Below are 18,423 nucleotides of genomic sequence, written 5' to 3'. Positions count from 1 at the left end.
TCACCAATTCAGACACTTTGAAGGAAGTGCCCATTACGACAGCAAGCAGCTTCACATCCCCAGGGATGGAAGGATTACTCGCCCTGTCAGCCAGACACATCTAGAGGCCCCTGACAAATATTCCTGCGTGGTTCCATCTGGATCCTATTTTGAATTTTACAGGAATAGGTCTGTCCATGAACAGCGGTCTTCCTCTTCGGTTTAACGACGAAGAGAGCCCGGCTCTGTTTTTGATTAAGGATGCGATGAGCAAAAGCACACAAACAAGGGAAAGCAGAGTGACGTGAGGGTCACAGCATGACCTTAACTTGACGTCTTCTGTAAAAGTGATGGCGATGTGTGGATGTCAAACACCTGTGGGGGTGGAGGCCTCTCTGGAGCTGCTGTTCTCTCTGTGGGCTTTGAGGTCATAATGCACTCATGATGCAAGAGCAGAAGCGAACTCTTCAGACACCAAGTGGACTCTGCAGAGGCCAATTTAAGTGTAGATGAATGAGGTGATGACATAACTGTACATAATGTTAGTGACACAATAGCTGTGTCCCAAGTCTTGGTAGGACTGTCTTAAGAAGAATCCTTCTCTGTATCTATCGGTCACACATATGGAACAGTCTAACAGGGCTCTGTGGTGACGCCATGTGTGAACGTCACATGCTGATATTGCAGCACAAAGCATTAAATGCTGGCATGCCATAGAGCTGTAAATAATATTGTTAAATTATGTCATGCACAACAACAAAAAAAAACTTAACTTAGGTAAGAACGATCACTCACTTGTTGGGCCAATGAGAAAAGGTCTTGGTGCAAAGCGAGAACTGCCCTGTAGAAGGCACCGTCATGGGTATCCCTGGGGATCATACAGGTGTATTCCTCCATACTGTCCCAGTGACCTTTAATAAAAAATAATTAAATAATCAAATACATAACCAAATCAATAAACATACATAAACAAACATTTTTCAGCATTTAAATACAAGCAAAAAAAATTTGTTCCAAGAAATAAGTTTTACCACTCAAAAGTTTGAACACCTTAAATTTCCTGTATTTTGTCATAATTAAAAATTTTCCTGCATTGTAGATTACCATATTTTACTACAAGGCTCATTTTCTGGTCCATTGTCATACACAAGGTGCACTGGAATATAGGATCCATTTTAAGCAACAAAGGAACTAAGGAACAAGGGTGTCGCCATGTTTCCTTGATAATTCTTTATCTTTTAATTCGCAAAATAATAAAATAAAATAAAAAAGTCAAATGAGCGCTGGATGTTAATCTACTGATTCTACGGATGTTTCTCTCCTGAAAACTGTTTATTTGGGTGAGTAAAGCGATTCTGCTTATTTACAGTAAACTTAGATTTCCAATATAGGTTTTCCACAGCACGGTTAGCAGCAGAACTAGTCGCAGTTGGCAGAAGCCAAATGCTCTCCAAACTGGTCTTCTGATGAATGAGCAGCTGGTTCAGTGTACAGGGAGTGGATTTGTCAAAACGTACTCTACAAAATCCTTCCCGTAATACTGGCATTGCATAAGCCACATAAGCAGAGACACGACTGAGGCGTGAGTGCTAAGTTTTGACTTGGATTAATCTGACTGTAGGCATTTAAACAAGTGTTTCTCATTTAACGGTCAGTCTTATGACAGTGAAGGATTTGCTAAAGACACAAGCAGTCAAATAAGAAGTGCAGCCTGACTAGAAAGAACAAAGAGGAACAAAAGCCTTTTTGCTGTCTTAAATCCTATGCAAAATAAGATATTAAGGAATAAAGTCATGCTAAAAGTCATAGGAAAGGAAGCAGTATTATCCCTTATTCCATGGAAGCGATAGGAAGCTGCACTGACCTGTATAATACGTGCATGAGGTCTACTGCATAACAGTACACATGCCTTACTCGAACTCGGATAATACACACCACCTACACGAGAACACTGGCCAGTATTCAATCTCACTCAAAAAAAAATAACAACTCACAACACACACAGGTTTTGAACTATATAAAATAACAGCGCAAGAATTCTTACCCAGGCCCCAGGCTGCTGCAGCTGCCATGCGAGCCATCTTGGCCTGTGTCTCCTCACTGACCAGAGTCCATTCTTCACAGCACTGCTGGTGTAGCTGACCCCTGAATAAGAGAAAGAGAAAGGCAAAGAGAATGAGAGAAAAAGTGAGAGATGTTCAGTTTACTTAAACAAATCGAAAATTAATTCCATTCTATTGTCAAAACTTGAGTCAGGGTCAGTGCCGACCAATATCAATAAATCTTGCGAGACTTGAGTTATTTTATCTACTGATTTAAAGTTAGACATTGGTCCAACTCTATCTTGCACTAAAATTGGATCCGATATAACAGTTTTTTTTGTACTATAAAGGCGCAATTTTTCCAAAAATTATTAATCCGCTGTTCCTTTTGACTTATGTGTTTTACAAGTCCAGAACAAGGTTCTAAGGAGCAGAAAAGTGTAGTTGAGTTTAGTTCCCCAGCAGTATTAGCATTAGCCACTAACCGTGCTAAGTGCTAGCTCTTTTGCCGTTCAGAAGTGAGTATTATCAGCCTGTGGCTGCTGCTAACCCCGGCTGCTGCTGGAAAAGCATTAGCAAGAGCTAACTCTTTCAAGCTACGTGGGATGAAACGCTAGCTGCTTTCCCCCTGGCTTACTTAAATCTGAGCTTACTGTTAATAAACAGAAGCACTTTACTCACCAAAATAAACAGTTTTCAGGAGAGAAATCTGTTTAGATTAGAGTTACAGTTTTGTTTACTTAGCTTAGCTTTACAGGTCAATACCTGCGGAATTAGAAAAAAAAAAGCATGGTGACACCCCTTATTACACTTTATAATACGGTGTACCTTATGTATTTAAATAGACCAGAAAATAGACGTTTATTGATAGTGCGCTTTATAATCCGGTGTGGCTTATACTGCAAAAAAAAAAAATACAGTAACTTGATTCATGCATAGAATATTGGATGGAAAGAGTAGGTCCATTTACAGATCCAGATTCCAGTCCACAGCGTACGCAGGACCATAAACACACCGCAATGTAACATATAATTAACATCAATTGTCCCCTAACTTGACAACGGTCCCAAGTGCAAAACGTCTAGTGCAGATTCTAGGTAAAGTTATATTACCAATAGAATAGAACCCTCTAGAGAAGATAAACCTGAACCAATAGTACCATGTGTCATCTTCTAGTAGAAAGTCCTGCCAAGATAGCAGGGATACATGTAAAAATAGAAGCAGAAACACATTTCTTTTTAATTATTTCATTTTAGAAGAATATACGAACGAGCAGGTGTCCCAGTACTGTAATGTATAATGTACTATAGCAGTACAGGCGCTTCAGACCGCTCTGAGAGCTTCTGTCAGAGCGTATGGGTGAAACTCCTCCATAAAGCCAGTGACCTGTTCAAGCATCGCTCTGATAAACTGAAAAACACCATGACATCATATCACAGGTAGGAAGCATAAAGCCAGTAAAAGAAACCGTCTGTCTGAGGTCTGTCTGCACAGAGCTGGAGCAGGGCTTTTCCAGAGCCTGTGCTGATGATACAGACACAGATTTATACAGTCTCAGAGCAGACACAGTGTGTTATGGTAGAAGAGGACGGGGGCAAAAAGGGGTTATGGTGAAGAGGGGCCCCAAGATTAGCGGTGTGAGACGGCCCCCAGACGGCTTTCTGGGGCGAGGACAAATTAAACACTTTCCCAGCTGCCTGCAGGACACGTAAAGTGGGCTAGAAAAACAGCAGAAGTTCATGCTACAGCCCTGTTCGACACATTTATAAATATACACACTCCGGGAAAAGGAAAAGAAGCCGGGCTACCGGCACATGTGGGGACAGACAATCACTTAGTCATCCAGAATTTTACTGAAAATACTGTGAATGAAAGTGTAACTTGATGATTTAGAGAACTTTCTCATCAGTTTTGTAGGTCTCAATATCAATTACTTAAGGCCTATTTATACTTCTTTGTTGATTGCAGGTTACGGGTGGTCCACTATGATCAGAGGGTTGTTCGTTTGAATACCAGTTTCATGCTGCTTTCCATCAGCAGCCGGAGTCCGAGAGAGCACAATTGTCCTGGCCCTCTCTCTCTCTCCACATCACTCCATTATCGTGGATGATATCACATAACGATAATGTAATTCCACGCTACTCCGTATGTCACAAGACAATTCTCTACGATATTTCATGTCATATGTGTTACTGAAGAGAATTATGGATTTATTGGAGTCAGTTTCTCCAAAAAAAACCAATATACTTCACATCAGGTTTACTGTATACATTTGATTATAGCGCCACCACATGAAATAATGAATCAGTCCCTTTAGTAAGTCTAATACGGGAGCAAGTCAAAGGGAGTTTAGAGTGCCTATGCTCCAATGAAATTAGTAACATTTGGAGGAACTATCGATAATATCTGATACTACAGCTCTAGAAAAAACTAAGAGACCACTTCATTCTCTAAATCAGTTTCAGTTGAACATTGTTGTTTTATTCTATAAACTTTTTTATAAGCTTTTTTCCAAAATTCCAAATAAAAATATTGTCATTTAGAGCATTTATTTACAGAAAATAAGAAATGACTGAAATAACAAAAAGATGCAGAGCTTTCAGACCACAAAATATGCAAAGAAAACAATTTCATATTCATACAATTTTACGAGTTCAGAAATCAATATTTGGTGGAATAACCCTGGTTTTTAATCACAGTTTTCATGCATCTTGTCATGTTCTCCTCCACCAGTCTTACACACTGCTTTTGGATAACTTTATTTAGTTAAGCAGTTCAGCTTGGTTTGAAGGCTTGTGATCATCCATCTTCCTCTTGATTAAATTTCAGAGGTTTTTAATTTGTTTTAAAAAAAAATAAATAAAAAAATCATCATAGTTTTTAAATGGTCTCTTATTTTTTCCAGAGCTATATATAATCAGTATTGCCCCACCCCTAGTATTAGCTGATGTACCACAGCTGTGGATCCGACACTTTTCTCTGGCTGTCTAGTGAGGCTATACTGGTGGAAGTTCAAAAGCAGGTACTTAAATGATAAACTATTATTATTAAGTTTATTAAGCATGGCAGCTGCAGTGGTTTAATGATATTAAATGATATTCTTGTTCCAGGAGAAATCTGCAACCAACTTCACTCTTTAAACTGACTCACAATGAGAAAAAGCTTTTTTTTTATTCGTTTTTACTATATTTACTGCACTTTTATGAGCTTTTAATGTGAGTTTTTACAAGCAAAGTCACTCGTACTGCAGAGATAAATGGTTTAAAATAATGTGATATAATGCCTAAACCCTCTGTGCCGTTCTTTCTAAGCACAACAGAGACCTAAATCAAACATTCTCATATTCCACTTAGTAATGGGCTTCCACACAAGGGAAAATAAAGGAACCCCACACTGTACACCTCTATATATCATACAGTCTGGTACAGCAGGCTACTTTCCAGTCTTCCAATTACACGACTGAAGGCACATCTGTTCACAGCCAGCCAACTTTCTTTCAGGACCTCAAGGGTAAACATTCTCATAAACTCAAAATGACATCTGAGCCGTGTTAATATGATACGATATGGCATATTTTTCAAAAGCATCTTTCATACTACAGTCAGGGGTCTGGAACCTATGATTTATCAGCCAGTCTTCTTTTTAAAATATCTATTCTGCTCCCAACTTTCAATAGTTGACGAAATTATTACATTTTACACGGTTTCACAAAAAAATAGGTGAGCTGAGAAAAGAATAAATGACAAAACAGAACGAATTACAGGGATTTAGGCAAAAATTTATAGGGAGGACACTCAGAGCATGGATTATATACAGCTCTGGAAAAAAAATTAAGATGCCATTTTTTTTTGCTATTGGCTATTTATAGGTATAGGTTTGAGTAAAATTACTATTATTGTTTTATTCTTTAAAAAAATGTTCCCAAATAAAAATATTGTATATATAAAATATTGAAATAACAAAAAAGATGTAGAGCTTTCAGACCTCAAATAATGCAAAGAAAACAACTTTATATTCATAAAATTTTAAGAGTTCAGAAATCAACATTTGGTGGAATAATCCTGGTTTTTAATCACAGTTTTCATGTAATCTTGGCATGCTCTCCTCCACCAGTCTTACACACTGCTTTTGGATAACTTTATTCCTTTACTCCTGGTGCAAAAATTCAAGCAGTTCAGCTTGGTTTGATGGCTTGTGATCATCCATCTTCCTCTTGATTATATTCCAGATGTTTTCAATTTTGTAAAATCAAAGAAACTCATCATTTTTAAGTGGTCTCTTATTTTGTTCCAGATAGATATAGCATAAATAAAACAACTATAAACTAAGCCTTTAGTTATGATTGAATATAATATTACTGTTTTTGGGAAACATTGATTATTCTCAATATGTTTGACTTTTGGTCAGTGGTAGCAAAATATTTGATCAGTTTAATAGACAAAGGTTAACAATAAACAGAACAAAAGCTACATTTCAGGATTAATTTTTTTTGCCACACAAATGTCTTTGATATTTTAATATCATTATTAGGTAAGTGACAGATGTAAATGCATAAATAACCCGTATACATATCTAAAATATAATCACTGTGGCGATATGACAAAACTCTGAATAATAAAAAAAAAGAATACACTACTGCAACAAAATTACACAAAAAATTTATTATTGCATATGATGATCTGGCACACCCCTTACTGAGATATAAAAAAATATACAATAATTGTATCAGATTTGTCACAGAAGTCAAATGATCTAGAATGTTATGATACTAATTATACCCTTCATATATCTCCATATATCTAGAATTAAAGTAAAATAAATTATACTGGACAGATATAATAATGGCTCTAGTTGATATTTTATAGGAAATGAGAACAGTGTACATTTTTCTCTTGCTAAAAACAGCAAAAAAGTAGTACCCTGGTGTGACAGTTAGGGGAGGGTGATATTGGACAATATTTCAGGGTATAAAATTGTTCACGATATTCAAAAATGTTGGCAATATTATTGCGTACGATACGATATGGCACACCCCTACTAGAGATGCAGCAAATATATGGCAACCAATTCTTTTTTTTTTTTTTAATGCTCGTAAAGAGTAGTAGTCACCTGACTAATTGATATCAAACATTATAAAAGACCATCCAGGATGTCCAGCTCTATGACCATCAGTGACTATTGATTGAGAGAGCACATTAGAAGCTATTGTTTTATTTGGATTATTTAACTTTACTTAAGTTATAATATTTATAACCACAATCAAAACCTTCAACAGCCTCTCCTGAAGAGTCTCCTGTTAACATCACAGCCAGACCATCCTGAGGCAGGTTTCCTGGAATGACTTCACACCCATTGCGTAAAAGACGTCCCCTCAACCCAAGCGCATTCGAGTCACCGGCTCCACTGAACACTGTCCTGCATCGCTTCCCAGCAACTGCACGCTGCTCCTGTTACAGGAAACGGTCACCATTTTTCCTTTCTTCCTGCCCAGTGACTCTGTCGGATTCCATCAGAGCACACCGCTGGCGACAATGTGAGCAGTGCCAAAGTGCAAGCGGCCAAAAGTCGGGTTCACACCCCTTTTTTCCCACTACATTAGACTCACGCTCTGATCACGGCAATTAAACGCTAAACAAGGTTTAAACACGCACAGAGGAAAGGGCATTTCTGATGGCTGTAGTGCAGAACTGTTTCCTATTTCACAAAATTATTTAAGCTTATACAAATAATTTTACATGTAGTTCCAAAGCAGTCTTAAATCCAAGAGCCTCTCGTTTGTGAACAACAGTAAGAACACAACATGTGCCAACCTTGCCCATGATTCAACTCAGAAATTAAGTGGAAATTATAGATAATCCTCATTAGGTAAAAGTTAGAGGAACTCTAACAAAGCATGTTTTGTTCTGAGAGCAAGCTTTAAATCATGTTTGGGCAGAAAATTGTGGCTTTTCCTTTCCTAAGCTAATAATTTTCTAATATCCTGTTTTTTACAATGTCTGTCTAAGTAAGCAATGCATAAATGTATTATCTTAAGCTATCCAAAAGCAAAACTACAGAAACTTTTATAATAGGTTATATCTCAATAGTAAAAATTAAATAACTGCACTTTTTTCGTGTAGAGGAAATCCTCTTAAGAACTACTGGATTATAAATGAATGAATGAATGAACTAATATAGCACCTTTTTAGACACCAAAGGATGCTTTACGGTCACTTTTCACACAGTAATTTACACTCAACATTTATCCAAAGACACACACACACACACACACACACAGATGAGAAGCGGCAGCCAATTGTCTGCAGCGTGCTCTTAACCGGAAATGACTGTCCATCCGGAGGACTGGATCAGGCACTACAGCACTGACCCAGAACAAAGTACCAATCCATATATGTGCCACACACACATTCTCACACTTGCATACATACACCCAGAGTTCTCAAGTAATGAAGTACAGATACTTTATTACCTTACTTAATTAAAAATCTTGGTTATTTATATTTTACAGGAGTAATTATTTTTCAGACAACTTCTTACTTCTACTTCTTACATTTTCACACAATTATCTGAACTTTCTACTTCTTATATTTTTAAAAATAGCCTCATTAATCTTATTTCATTACATTTCATCTTGTTTTTATTTCTAAAAAAAAATATTCAGATGAAAGATGAATAATCACAAGTCATCAACTTTTGCACCGGGAGTGAAATTAAGCTATCCAAAAGCAGTGTGTAAGACTGGTGGAGGAGAACATGCCAAGATGCATGAAAACTGTGATTAAAAACCAGGATTATTCCACCAAATATCGATTTCTGAACTCTTAAAACTTTATGAATATAAACTTTTTTTTTTTTTTTTTTGCATAATTTGAGGTCTGAAAGCTCTGCATCCTTTTTATGTTAATTCGACCAATTTTCATGTTCTGCAAATAAATGCTCTAAATGACAATATTTTTATTTGGAATTTGGGAGAAATGTTTGTATGACTGTAGTTTATTGAATAAAACAACAATGTTCATTTTACTCAAACATATACCTATAAATAGCAAAATCTGAGAAACTGATTCAGAAACTGAAGTGATTTCTTAATTTTTTAATGAGCTGTATGTACTTTGTTCATTTGTATTAAAATGTATTAATTTGCAATGCGCATATATGTGGCTGAAACAGGAAGCCTAGTTCATTTAACATTTCTTCACCATTAACATTTTAATATAACATTATTGTCATTACGACTACTAGAAAAATGTCTGTTGTAAAAAGCTAGCAACCTATACTTCTACCTGAGAAATGAATGTGAACAATTTTGACACCTTTGTTTACACACACATGGACAGTTTAGAGCAATAATTTTCATGTCTTTAAACTTTGGGAGGAAACCTGAGTCCCCTGAGGAAATCCACTCAGACACAGAGAGAACATGAAAACTCCACCCAGATAGGGACTTGAACCCAGAACACCAGTGCTGGGAGGTGAACATGCTTAACACAAAGCAACCATGCTTTCCAAATTACTAATAACTAAAGTGCAACATAACCTGTAAACATGGTTTTTTTTTCATCCATAATAAGTGAGCATGCCTCAAAATTCAAAATAGTTCACTTACCATTCACCCAACGCCTCTAAACAGCGCATGCGGCCCAGGATGAGCTCGGGGTCCTCCTTATTCATGTCAATCTTCTTATCATAAGCCACCAGAGCATCTTCCCATTCATGCAGCTTCTCATACCAGGTGGCCTGGATCTCCTAAAAAAGGGTAAGAAAGACAGATTGGTGAGACTATTACAAAATCTAGTCCGACACTCTTTTATATTTAGTTCAACTACTAACAGAAGAGATGAAATGAAAGGACTAGGACTAATTAGGCTGTTTTTAATGAAACATGTACTTGGTCAGTGTATTGTATTGATGATATTATGAAAATCACACTAATATTTGTAACAAAAAGTAAGAAAATAATATTAATTACTAAAATGTTTGTCCTGATTGCTAATAAAAAGTGGTCTGATCATTATTATCTAAAGGTCTCCCTCCGCTTGTTCTTTGTGTGTCTTTGTGAAATACAATACTTCAAATTGTACAGGGATGCTGCACATTAAACTGTTCAACGCCCATTGTCTGAGTAGCTAAGAAAAGAAAATACTTGAGTCGATCAGGAAAAGCACCATGTCTACATCAACCCGTGAATTCATGGCCCTGCCCACCATGGCTCAGGACCACTCACAGACAGAGCTAAAGCCTGACTGCAGCAGAGCAGACACTGTTAGCTACCTGTTTACACCTGCTAGTTAGCGTTGGCTACCTTTGTGTGAAATTACTTTAGGTTTAAATTGGATCTCCGGTGGATTCCGCTTTTACTGAGACCTTAGATGTACACTAGGGAAGCTTGGCTTGACAAGGTAGCACAACTTAAACAAACAAAAAAAAGGGTTAAAGCAGGCGCTGTTCGTGCCGGATTTTATGATATAGAGTGGACTCTGGGGCATCAACATACTGAAACTGCCCAAGCTCCGAATCACCAAGTCTGACGTAAGAGTTTTGTAGAGTTAGTTTAACTAAAAGAAATGTTATCAATGCAGCAGGGACAGCAGCGTATCTCTGAAAACATTTTGTCCTTTGAGTTTTAGAGCTGTAAAATTGACTGTGGGGGGGGGGGGAGGGAGGTAGGCGTTCTCTGCTACAATGCTGTTAGCCAATCAGATGCGATATATTTGCATGTATGAATATTCATGAGCAAATAACAAAATCCATTCTTTCTTCAGAGACCACTAATTCAGTGTTCTAAAGCAGGGCTAAAAAGAAACACCAGAACACTTTTTTTTCTACAAAACACACACAGCATTCATTTATACTGGAGACCACAACCAGACATTTTAAAATGAATGAAAAAATGATGGAATGAGACCTTTAAGTCACAGCTATTGATAAACACATTATAACGCAACAAAGCTTTTGCTGAGCACATTAAGTAAACACGCAGCGCAGGCTAGTAGTCAGTGAACTCTTGAATTTTAATAACATTTTCTGAAACTGCAAATAAAGAATGCGTTTCAGTTCAACAGCATTTCTGGGATTCCTTGTAGGCACAACCCTTTTCAGGCCATGTCAGCACTTCTCAATTGAGTTAATACCATCCCAAAACACAAACAATTGTCCTCTTTTCAACAATTCTTTAGCGTATTTACTTAATGTATTGTGCTTTGGGTCATTGTCTTGTTGCACAACCTGACATCTCTTTAGCTTGAGGTCATGGCCTTAGATAAACAAGACCTAGATACAAATCTAACCACATGTTATTAGTACTCAGTGCAGGAATCCAGGTAAATCCAAATGGCTTACTTGCCTCACGCATCTGTGATTCAAATTCTAAAATTATAAATATTTCAGGAAAGTACATGGTGTGACCTGCCTGTCATTTATTCAAGAGGAAAACGCAAAATAATTTTCAAAACAGATTTCACAGTTCCAACAATAACAGAGCTGATGTGGTTAGAGGTAATAAAAAGTACAACTAATTGAGCTTGCAGAACACTGAACAGCAGGTCCAAATATCGGAGCCGATGGATGGGAAATAGGAAAATGCTTTTTTAATGATCATTCTGAACACTAAAGCCTAGGATGTTTATGAAAGCCCAAGAGAACTCTGCAGTGTGACTGCACAGAGAACACTGCACAGTCTCCTCGTGAGCAATCCACAGACTCGACAGGGCAGATGCTTCAATCTATAAATCAGCCTGAGGTCTGATGTTCTCTTGTTATCTTCTTAAAGAAGAAGTAAAAGAAAGCAGACAAACTCTTCCTGGGAGGTCTTTAGAGTGAGACCTTCAGCCTGGCCCCACAGTTTTACAACGGGGACAACAGGACATTCCCAAGCAAAATAAACACACAAAGAGACGTGTGCTTGCTCCACTATAACTTAGGCTAGGCTAGGCTTACAAAATACTAGGCTTACAAAAAGTAACTGCAACACTTTACAATAAGAGTATATTAATTAACCAAATAAATACTAAATACCCTCAATTTATGTTTATTTACAACATTCTTAAGCAATAAATGAAGTAATGAACTAGACTTGAATTAACCACTTAACAATGTTTATTATTTTAACATAATAAAATATTATTGTAAGGAGTTTCCATAGTAACTCATTTAAAGCATAAGTGATTGAGGACCAAAATGTTATACATAATACTCTGCACACATTATCACATTATATATCACATTATCTTATTTTAACATTTCATATTTTAAAACACTTTACGTCAATAAATATTAATGAATCCAGCCCAGAAGAACCCATGCAAGCTTAAGCCATAACACTACCTCCACTGTGTTTCACAGATAATCTAGTATGTTTGGGATAACAGTTCATTTTATCTCCTAATCTTAGCTTTTCCTTCACATTAGTAAAGTTTAATCTTTGTCTCCTCAGTCCATAGACTTGCCTCAGTACTTCTTGTACTTCCTTTTCACCTCAATAATAGGGTTTTGTATCTTCTGGTGAAGATACTTTTGTTTATGAAGTCTTCTGTGAACAGTAGATTGTAATACTTTCACTCCTGCCCTCTGGAGGTTGTTGCTGATGTCACTAACAGTGACATGTTTATGTCATCAACCACTGTTGTTTTCCTTGGTTTACCTGTTTAACATTTGTTGCTTAGTACACCAGTGACGACTTTCTTCTTCAGGACTTTGGCTACTGGCTATGAACAACATTTTGCATCTTCTCTCAGCTTTTCTTAGGTTTCCACCCATTGACAGCTCTCTGGTTTTCATGTTGGTTACTCCTCTTAACTATAAATGTACAGTCTGCACAGATAGAACCTAAATCTGAAACTGTGCTCTGTTTATTGTTTGAATAATTAATGTAATAGGACACACCTGGGCAACAAAACACACCTGACAGTTACGTGTTCCAATATTTTTGCTCACAAGACAAATGGGTGGGTTCAGACAGAAGGGGCTATCTTCTGAACTTTGTATTAAATCCAGATATAAATACCTGAAAATAAAAGATAAAATGGTAATCTTTTGTCTCATATATCTCATAGTGTAATCCTTATGTATTAAATCTATAGGGAACTCCTTTTGCATTTGTAACTCTCCTGCTGACTCTCAACATCCCTCCTAAAGCAACAGGTTTGTTCATTATAATTCAATGATCTTTATCGACAGTCCAAAACTAAAATAATATACCAACATTCCTTAAAAAATTTACGTTGCATATTTTAAATAGTAATTCTTTTTATTCTCATATAGCTGCAAAGAATAGGCCGACCTCATATTAACCTCTATGGAAAAAAAGTATTTGCCTCCTACAGATTTCTTGTGTTTTAGCATTTTTGTTATACTTACTTTTTTCAGATTATCAAGCAAACTTTAATATCAGACAAATATAAAGTAAGTAAATATAAATCATCTCTGAGACTCTAGTACACCACAGTGAGAGCTATTATTTACAAATGAAGAAAAAATGGAACACTGATGAACCAAATTACTCCAAAAGGGCATAAACATCTTATCCATGAGATCACAAAAGAACCCAGAACAACATTTAAAGAACTGCAGGTCTAACTAACTAAGGTCAGTGTTAATGATTCAATAATAAGAAAGAGACAAAATGGTCAAAAATGGTCTCCATTGGAGAGTTCCAAGGCAAAAAAAAAAACCACTGCTGACCAAAAAGAACACAACAGTTATTAGATTTAGAGGGCAAACACTTTTTCACACAGGACTTGATTGGTTTGCATTTTTACCTTTAATAAATAAACTTATCATTTAAAATGTGTTTTATATTTACTCATGTTATCTTTGTCTGATATTAAAGTTTATTTGATATAAAAAAAAATATTCGAATGACAAAAAAGAAAAAACAAAAGAAATCTATAGGGGGCAAATACGTGTAAAGGCTGATGAGCAATTACTTTTGGTAATATAGCGTATGCTTCTGTTATCACTGCACATGCCTAATATTAAGAAGGAACAGTCACTTTAGGATGTATTGGAATGGCTATGGAAAAAAAAAAGTTCTTCTGGACCTTTCAAAGCTCTTTAAAACATTCACTTGATACTTTTGCAGGAAGGACTTTCAACATTGGCACTAACTTGTCAGAACTCATCAAGAACCTGCCAGTCAAGAGATTAATTCCATAAAATAAATATTTAGAACCTAAGAATCAGTGTTGACTGACACCTGACGTCTGGTGTATTGGAAAATGGGAAATAACAAAAACCTGAACTGGGCTGTCAATTTATTTAACAAATGACTAAACAGAGAGAATGTGCCAATCCTGTCTGATGTCAGAGCACTTTAACTAAATCTAAACAATCGACAGCAGATCGTAAAATCCTCAACATGAGAATATATGAGTGTTTATGAGTGACTCTTGTTTTATACAGCATCATTCACAAGTGTTTACAAATTGCCAACTTCCACAGAAGAAGTTCACCTGAGGTTCATATGTTTCTAGAAGAGCTGAGATATCAGCTGTTTGGACAAGCTCTCACCTCGTGAATGTCACGAAGCATACAAACAACAAACAATGGGACCGGGACAGAAATCAGAGGAAGTGTACAATTACATCTTGAAACAATTAGGCATCACAGGGAGAAGCAATCAGGCCGTAACAAAGAGAGTCTGTCTGTTAGGTTACGCAACAAATGTGGAAAAGTGACTGTAGTCTTCCAAGGCCTGTCCTCATTTACAGAGGTTATTTCATATCTGGACTTTGTCCCTATGGACACCATGAGACCGTTCAACAGCAGTTTAACACAGGGGGCCAGAGGCTTAGGTGCTCATCAAAGACGGATCAACGGAGAAACAACACACTGACTGGTCTCCTGCAATTAAATCCCAACTTCCAGTCCAGATTTCTTACATAATGTTAGTTTCCCTCTCCACCAGAATTAGTAATTAGTTATTTAAGGCTTTTAAAACTCAGTTACACCCTTTGGCACAATACAAGAGATTCCATTGCTCTTAGACAGAATCCTAGAAAAAAAAACTGAAGCAAAACAGAAGTTTTAAACAAGCTTTAAACACGCAATCAATTCCAATCAGATCACCATAAACGATACTTCACTTCAGTGTGTTTATATTCATAGACAAAGGTCACACTAATTACCAACAATAAACATGTAATCAAAGTCAAAACACAAATTAAAGACACACTTATCATGTGAGTGCATCTCTCTGCAATTTTAAGCTTTCAATTACAATAGATTTCAACTCAATTTGTTGGTTTCCCGGCATAGACACTATTTTGGTGACAGGATTGACCTCAGGACTTTGGGAAGGCCCTTTCATCAAAAGCTTAATGCTAGCCTGCAGTATCCATTCCACTTCTAAAGTGCCTCTGGGGTCACTGTTCTTTTTGGAACATCCAAATGTGTCTGAGTTTCAAGCATCAAGCTGAGGGCCTAAGGTTACCGTTATTTTCGCGCTATAAGGGGCACTATCAATAAACGTCTATTTTCTGGTCTATTTTCATACATAAGGCACACTGTATTATAAGGCATATTTTAAGAGTAGTGGTGGTAGTGGAGGGGATAGCTAACTGAGTTAAGTAAAGCTAAGCTAAGTAAACAAAACTAATAAGTGAAACGAGTGCTGGATGTTAATCTACACAGATTTCTCTCCTGAAAACTGTTTATTTGGTTAAGTAAAGTGCTTTCGTTTATTATTATTACAATAAGTTTAGATTCCCGAATTTATCCTGGAGCATTAACATTAGTGGCTAACTGTAAATGAGTAATGTTAATGCTGCTTCAGTAGCATCGGATTATAAGGCACACTGACCATTTTTGGGGAAATTAAAAAGTGTGCCTTATAGTGCGAAAAATATGGTAAGTTGAATGTATCTGAGGTAGTTATTCTTCTTCATAACTGCATCTACTTTGTATGTAGTGTATATCAGTTTCACTGGTAGCAAAACAGCCCAAGAACATGCAGTGTGCAGTGTGTTTTTAATTAAACAACTTACCTTAATTCCACCAAATATAAACTATAAACATTTCACTCAAAAGGCTGTTTGTTTGTCCAGGTGGTTAGCTCCAAACCTTAATTGAGTTTCAAAGTGTTGATTTTGGATGGAAGCTTCTAAGTTCACATTCATGTACATTTGTCTGACTGTAAACAGGGACACCTATTGTTCCAACTACTTCTAGTTTATGTCAGGTTTGTGCCTTGGTGGTTCTTTGGATGTTCCTGACCATCCAACCAAATATCTTTTTTAAACTGAGGGTGACGATTCTTTTTCCAGACCTTTACAAAGTGTCTACACCTCCCTGTTATTCTGTTTTTAATTGCATTTTTTTAAACAGATATTTTCTGGAATCTGCAGTAGTTTATAATATATATATATATATATATATATATATATATATATATATATATATATATATATATATATATTCAAGAGACTCCAATCATCCTTTTCAGATCTGTACTGAGCTTTTATGGATTTTTCCATAACAAATGAAAATGTGTGCGCTAAATTATTGTCTTTTAATAACTGTATTTTGTTGCTGTCCAATAAAAACAAACGTTTTTGTCAATGCTAAAAAATATAGTTTTGTAAAAACAATATGTAAAGAAAGACAAAACTACATTTAGGTTGTTTGATTTATATAAAAACAATGCTGTCCTATATTTGGCCTTTTGTTTTATTTTGTTTGGTTTTATCCAAGTATGTCCTTATACAGCTCTGGGGGAAAAAATAAGAGACCACTTAAAATGTATGAGTTTCTTACAAAATTAAAAACCTCTGGAATATAATCAAGAGGAAGATGGATGATCATAAGCCATCAAACCAAACTGAACTGCTTGAATTTTTGCACCAGGAGTAAAGGCGTAAAGTTATCCAAAAGCAGTGTGTAAGACTGGTGGAGGAGAACATGCCAAGATGCATGAAAACTGTAATTAAAAAACAGGGTTATTCCACCAAATATTGATTTCTGAACTCTTGATTTCTGAAACGTTATTAATGAATAAATGCTGTAAATGAAAATATTTTTATTTGGAATTTGGGAGAAATGCTGTCTGTAGTTTATAGAATAAAACAACAATGTTCATTTTACTCAAACATAAACCTATAAATAGAAAAATCAGAGAAACTGATTCAGAAATTAAAGTGGTATCTTATTTTTTCCAGAGCTGTATATATTACTAATGCATCCCTAATGATTTAAAATAAAAAGAAAAACATTATTGCAAGACTGTCTTGTAAATAATTTAGATAATTTAGCTTTTTTCACACACAAAGAAAATACAATTAGACAATGCAATGGGATGACTTTACTTGAAATCATAAATAAATAGAAAGGGCATTAACTATTTTTATGAGAATTTTATGTCATAACTAGTTCAGTTTCCCAACAGGTAGTTTGATACATACTGTAACTGTAATCACTGATTAATTTACATGGGGAAAATTTGATTTAAATAATTTATTAAAGATGCTGAGATTCTTTAAATACTGAATGTTTTTGAAAACGTGTTCTGAAAGGTTCTGAATTCTCACCAGTTCACCGAAGTGCTTCATGGCGTACTCCAGCACTCCTGATGCGGCTTCTGGCTGCTGCAGCTTGTTGTTGATGCTGCAAAAAGACAGAGAGAGAGAAGCACTTTAAACACACAAAACCTCAAGTCTGGCAACATCCTCAAAAGCCTCAGAGGAGATGCTGTGGTTGATGGATGGTAGCTGAGGTCACCCATACACAACAAACTACGACATGCGAGGAATGAGATCCAGACTGCACTTTCACTGTGGGAGGGATGACACCAGAGCCAGGGTTAACAACAGGATGCTTTCTATCTTTCTATAATCCGTGATTAGGAAAAAGGTAAAGATAAAGTAATAGCAAAATAAGAAAACTTTAGAAATTGATATAGCTGCTAATTGCCTTTTTTGAGGCATAGGGGTTTTACAAAAAAATAAAAATAAAGCAAAATAAATAAATAAAATTCAAAACATAATTAAAGGATCCCTCTAAAACAGCGTATTAAGCTGAGGTGTCTGCCACACATTGAAAAAAACATTGTGGACTATCGTGTAGCTCTGCACTTTCTCCTTGCCGTTTAAATGGTTAAATTGTGCAAAACAATTTTGTGTTTGTCCTGCTCGAGCACACTTGATTCAATTCATCTGTTAATTGTCAGGTTTATTAGGTGTGTTTGAGCAGGGAAATCAACAAACTGCAGCCTCCAGGACCCAAACTGAAGCACCGTGCCAATGAACTACATCACATATAGAGTTTAGAACAGATAATCCTCTGCTCATTCTTTCCCACTGCCAACAGCTTAAGTGCATTCAGTCCTTCAGATAAAAAGACATGGAAATAGAAAATTTTACGATTTGTATAAAGTGTTGACATTGTAAAAAGATGCTGTGTTCCTAGGAAA

The 18,423-nt window shown here is 36.2% G+C and overlaps 1 protein-coding gene across 1 annotated transcript in view; it reads right to left on the bottom strand.

The window, feature by feature from the left end:
- mtor (mechanistic target of rapamycin kinase) overlaps nucleotides 1–18,423 on the bottom strand; it is a 178,630-nt gene that overhangs the window by 52,848 nt on the left and 107,359 nt on the right. The window contains exons 29-32 of the mRNA XM_007247957.4: nucleotides 17,543–17,618; nucleotides 9,628–9,767; nucleotides 2,024–2,124; nucleotides 775–890 (exon numbers count right to left, since the gene is read on the bottom strand). Coding sequence (XP_007248019.2) covers nucleotides 775–890; nucleotides 2,024–2,124; nucleotides 9,628–9,767; nucleotides 17,543–17,618 — 433 coding nt within the window. The remainder of the gene's footprint in view (nucleotides 1–774; nucleotides 891–2,023; nucleotides 2,125–9,627; nucleotides 9,768–17,542; nucleotides 17,619–18,423) is intronic.

Source organism: Astyanax mexicanus, chromosome 12, assembly GCF_023375975.1.
Source record: "Astyanax mexicanus isolate ESR-SI-001 chromosome 12, AstMex3_surface, whole genome shotgun sequence".
In the NCBI taxonomy this organism is placed as follows: domain Eukaryota; kingdom Metazoa; phylum Chordata; class Actinopteri; order Characiformes; family Acestrorhamphidae; genus Astyanax; species Astyanax mexicanus.
The sequence above is the reverse complement of the archived record's forward strand: the minus strand, read 5'-3'. Positions and strand labels throughout refer to the sequence as shown.